The 4,799-nt window shown below is 56.7% G+C and overlaps 1 protein-coding gene across 1 annotated transcript in view; it reads right to left on the bottom strand.

Annotated features, from left to right (window-relative positions):
* ABCA3 (ATP binding cassette subfamily A member 3) overlaps window positions 1–4,799 on the bottom strand; it is a 35,072-nt gene that overhangs the window by 13,949 nt on the left and 16,324 nt on the right. Inside the window, exons 11-16 of the mRNA XM_007453532.1 lie at window positions 4,707–4,799; window positions 4,079–4,208; window positions 3,425–3,579; window positions 3,002–3,157; window positions 2,705–2,915; window positions 1,550–1,700 (exon numbers count right to left, since the gene is read on the bottom strand). The exon at window positions 4,707–4,799 is cut by the window's right edge and continues 9 nt beyond it. Of these exons, the coding sequence (XP_007453594.1) occupies window positions 1,550–1,700; window positions 2,705–2,915; window positions 3,002–3,157; window positions 3,425–3,579; window positions 4,079–4,208; window positions 4,707–4,799 (896 nt within the window). The remainder of the gene's footprint in view (window positions 1–1,549; window positions 1,701–2,704; window positions 2,916–3,001; window positions 3,158–3,424; window positions 3,580–4,078; window positions 4,209–4,706) is intronic.

Here is a 4,799-nt window from a genome sequence, read left to right as displayed (position 1 = left end):
GAATGGAAGAAATACAAAATGCCAATTATGTGTGTGTGTGCCACTTTCACCCATTAGATACACAAATATTAATAAGAAATTTTACTCAAAGTTGGCAACTGTGGAGTAAATGGACACTCCCCTATGCTGCTGCTGGGGAAGTCAAACACATCACCTTTCCAGAAGTGAATCTGGTAAAATTTACCCCACTATTGGGAATCTATTCTAAGGGGTCACTGGAGATCTTGACAAAGATTTTTCTAAAAGGATGTGCATTAGCACATTTGTGTGTGTGTGATAACAGAGTAGGTGTAAAACAAATTATACTATATCTAAGTCAGAGAGGACTCCCCTGGTGGCTCAGTGGTTAAGAATCTGCCTGCCAATGCAGGAGACATGGGTTCGAGCCCTGGTCCGGGAAGATCCCACATGCCGCGGAGCAACTAAGCCCGCACACCATAACTACTGAGCCTGTGCTCTAGAGCCCGCAAGCTACAACTACTGAAGCCCATGCGCCTAGAGCCCATGCTCCACAAGAAGAGAAGTCACTGCAATGAGAAGCCCATGCACTGCAACGAAGAGTAGCCCCAGCTCACCGCAACTAGAGAAAGCCCGCACATAGGAATGAAGACCCAACGCAGCCAAAAAAAAAAAAAAAAAAAAATCTTCCTGCCAATGCAGGGGACTGGGTTCGAGCCCTGGTCCAGGAGGATCCCACATGCCACAGAGCAACTAAGCTTGTGCACCACAACTACTGAGCCTGCTCTCTAGAGCCCGCGAGCCACAACTACTGAGCCTGCGAGCCACAACTACTGAAGCCCGCATGCCTAGAGCCCATGCCCCGCAAGAAGAGAAGCTGCTACAATGAGAAGCCCGCGCACCGCAACTAAGAATATCCCTTGCTAGCTGCAACTAGAGAAAGCCCACGCACAACAAAGACCCAACACAACCAAAAATAAATAAATAAATAAATAAATAAATGAATGAATGAGTCAGAAAACACTGCCGTGATTAAAACCACATTTCTCAATCCAGATTGCAGCAAGATTAATGTACTTTTAAGTCTTCTATTCTGAAGTTTCTGAATGTGACTTAAAGAGTTTGGTTTTTACCTCCCTACACCGGGAGTCTGCTCTGTTTATGAGGCCTGTGTTCATGACTCAGATTCTGAGACCAAGAAGACACACGAATTCACAGCTGCACACTAACCCTGAGTGGCTGCAGTGTGAGGAGCGAGCCTCGTGCTGAGTGTGGATGGCACCAGGGCACTGAGCACCCTGTGATGAGCCACTCTTCTTCTCGGGTACAGCCCTGACACACAGGAAGGCCTGGCACCCTGGGCCCAGCAAGCAGATTCACTGGGTACCGACCATCACAGGCCCGGGAGCTAAGAGGTGCTCCTGGCCAAGCCACACAGGTGCAGGGCGGGTGACTCTACACACGGAGCCCTTAAGGTCCCCTGAACCTCCTTCTCAGATCTGTACCTGTGAGTGATCTGGGACACACACGTGCCTGTGCTTGGTCTCTCTAGGATGTGTACCTGTCCGTGCTCTCTGGGACATGTATGTACCTGTGTGTGCTCTCCTTGGGAAGAATGAACGACAGCTCTGCTCCGGCACTGCTCTCCAGGGTGGCGTTGGGGACATGGTGGTGGACCAGCCGGGAGATGCCCTCGGGGTTGCAGTGAGGCTCCTTCACCAGCGTCATGTGGTAGCCTGCGCCTGGTACACCCAGGAGCCCAGTGAGGCTGCATCCCACTCTCCTCCTGGCCCACCCAGGGCCCTGGGCTCCTGCAGGTCAGGCTTCTGGGAAAGGGGCTGCAGAGCTGGGGCAAGTGAACTGGAATTGATGCATCTCAGGGCACCTCAATGCTGTCCTGAGGGTCTCACCTCCCCACCTCCACCCGCTGGGGAGAGATGCTGGAGGACCTGGGTTGCTGAGCATGATAAGGAGGTGAAACCAGAGCTGGATTTCAGATGTCAAGTCTCAGATACTGGGGTACAAATTGTCCCCAAAACCCCTTCTCCCTGCTTTCTCGGTAGCAGAACCTAAGGACAAGGGCCACTCTCTTACAGCCTCCCCCCAGCCTGATGGTGACCACACTAGGTCACCTTCTGCTTTCGGGGCTGTGTGCTGGTCAGAGGAAGCTGCAGATGTGAGGGGTGCAAATCCTGGGGTGTCCTGGTGGTGGGGTGCTGGTCTTCTGTATTGGCTCCTTCTGCTGGCGGGACATGGATGTGACCTGGCGTGCCAGGACCATGTTAGACCATGAGTTGTCCTCGAGATGGGAAGCCATGCTCATACAGCAAAGATGGGGCTGACTCCACACGCTGCCCACCAGCCCTAGACAGTGCCGTGGGCCCCTCACTTGTTTGGGAGCTGCAAGGCTGGCGAGCGGGCTTGGTCTCTGCAACGGCACCCCTGCTCTTGGTGGCCCTGGCACTTGACTGCTAGTCCACTGCTCAAAGCTGAATGATGCTCCAAATCAAGACTACCTGCTTCATTCCTTCTTCAATCTCACAGGCCCCTCTGCCTGGGGCCTCGGGTCTCTACCCACAGGTAGCAGAACAGGATGTCTAGAGAAGGCCTCTCTCTGCCTGATCTCAGGGGCCCTTTGGGAACGTTACCAGTGGATACTTTCTCCAGCATACTGGGCCAGCAACGCTGACCCCACACAGAATGGAGTTTCGGCTGCCTGCCCCGTTGCTTGCCTGTGGCCGCTCACCATATTTCTGCTTCAGGAACAGAGATGACCCGCAGCACTGCAGCTCCCCCTTGGCCATGATGGCGATGCGGTCCCCCAGCAGGTCGGCCTCATCCATGAAGTGGGTGGTCAGCAGGATGGTGCGGTCACTTTTGTGCTGCTGAAGAAGGTCCCAGATGGCCCTCCTGGAGATGGTGTCCATGCCCGAGGTGGGCTCGTCCAGCATCAGCACCTGGAGGGCAGAGGAAAGGGCTTGTGATGACGGCAGAGCCACGTCCTAGGCCCAGGCTGCTGTGCTGCAGGCCCCGCCGCCCCTACCTTGGAGCCTGCGATGAGGGCAATGCCGATGGAGAGCTTGCGCCTCATCCCCCCGCTCAGGAACCTGCTCCGGGAGTCCCGCTTGTCCTCCAGACTGAGGATGTGCAGCATGCGTTTGACTTCTTCAGGGCACTTCTGGCGCGACAAGCCTTTCAGCTGACACAGCAGGGGACAGAGATCTGGCAGCGGCTTCTGATGGGAGGCCAGCCCATCCAGCTGGCACTGGAATGGTGCTGTCTCCGTCCCTCCCCAGGCTGGATCTCGTGTCCTGACACCCACCCACCCCACAATTCGCGAACGCCTCCTCGGAGCAGGTTCAGTTTGCTGGGAGGCTAAGGGCTCACATGGCTGCCCTGGGGACCCGAGCATGTAGGTGATGGAATAACCACAACGACCCATGAATCCTGTCACCTGCCAGCTCACCTGAGCATAAAAATACAGGTGTTCTGCGACAGTCAGGTTGTCAAACAAGACGTCATGCTGTGGGCACAGGCCCAAGCTCTTCCGGATCTGAGCCATGTCTTGGGAGATTTCGTACCCACTGATATATGCCCGTCCACTGGTCGGGGGAAAGAGACCTAGGGCCGAGCAGAAGACCCCGGGGCTCAAGTTCAGCGCGAACATCCTCCAGTAGCACGAGGAGTGCTGAGACTCCCTGGTTCACACGGTGTGCACCCTGCCGTGTGGGTCTCCAGAGACAGAGGAGGGTGGGGGATGCCCACTGCCAGGATGTGTGGCTTGTAAGGAATGAGAGAGGCGTATCCCCCACGCTCTCCGAGCCCAGGTCCTACTTGAGCCTGTTCTCAGGGAGGACAGGACGACCGTTAGGGCTGGGCTGGCTCATTCAGGACGGCTTTCTAGGAGAGTGGCTCGGGACTAAATCAGCGTGGGTGGGGCCACCTCTGTGTGGCCTGAGAGGCTCCCACCCTGTTCCCAGAGCCCCTGGGGCTCCACTAGCTATCAGCACAGCAGGGGGAGGACAATAGCCACCTGAGGGCATAAGGCCGGGGCAGCCTGAGGTGGCCTTGAAGGAAGGGCCTGGAGGTCGGGGTGGGGTATGAAGGCTGGGCCCCTCACCAGTGAGCATGGAGAGGGTGGTAGTCTTCCCCGCGCCGTTGTGGCCCAGCAGGACAGTGATCTGGCCCTCATACAGGTTCAGGTTCAGGTCTCTGACAGCTGCCTTGCCCTTGTTCCCCACTCTGAACACCTGCAGGAAAGGCAGAGGGTGGCCCCGGACTTCAGGAGCCCCTCACTGCAAAGGGCCCCTTCTACTTCCCTCTGGAATACCCGTCCAAGCGTCTGGGGAGGAGACCACACCCAGTACCGCCAACCAGTGCACAGAGAGGCAGGAGGAGGACTGAGAGGAGGCCCCGCTGCTTCCTGCTGCACTCCGCCCCACCCCAGGTCCACAGCACCCAGGTGTTTTGGTGTCTCGGCAGGTCTAGAAGGCCCATGACGCCCAGGCATTGTATACGGCGAGCTCAGAGAGCATCCACTGCAAAGCTGGTCAGAGGTTAAGTGGGGCAGCACGGGTTGCTGACTTGACCCTGAGCCTCCACACTGGGCCCTGGGGACACAGCCTGAGGGATGGCTGGTGCCCAGGAGAGCCGGTCAGAGGGCAGCCACAGGAATCCAGGAGAAACAAGGCCCAGAGGATGGTCTCCGCCCCATGACCCTGCGGTCCCCGTCCCCATAGGTATGGCACCTTGGACACATGCTTGATCTTGATCCCGGCTACCAGGTCCTCTGGCTCAGCTTCAAAGTACTCGGTCCTAAGCACTTTCTCAGGGTCATCGTC

The sequence above is a fragment of the Lipotes vexillifer genome, unplaced genomic scaffold, assembly GCF_000442215.2.
Source record: "Lipotes vexillifer unplaced genomic scaffold, Lipotes_vexillifer_v1.1 scaffold914, whole genome shotgun sequence".
In the NCBI taxonomy this organism is placed as follows: domain Eukaryota; kingdom Metazoa; phylum Chordata; class Mammalia; order Artiodactyla; family Lipotidae; genus Lipotes; species Lipotes vexillifer.
This window is presented reverse-complemented; position numbering and strand designations above follow the sequence as displayed.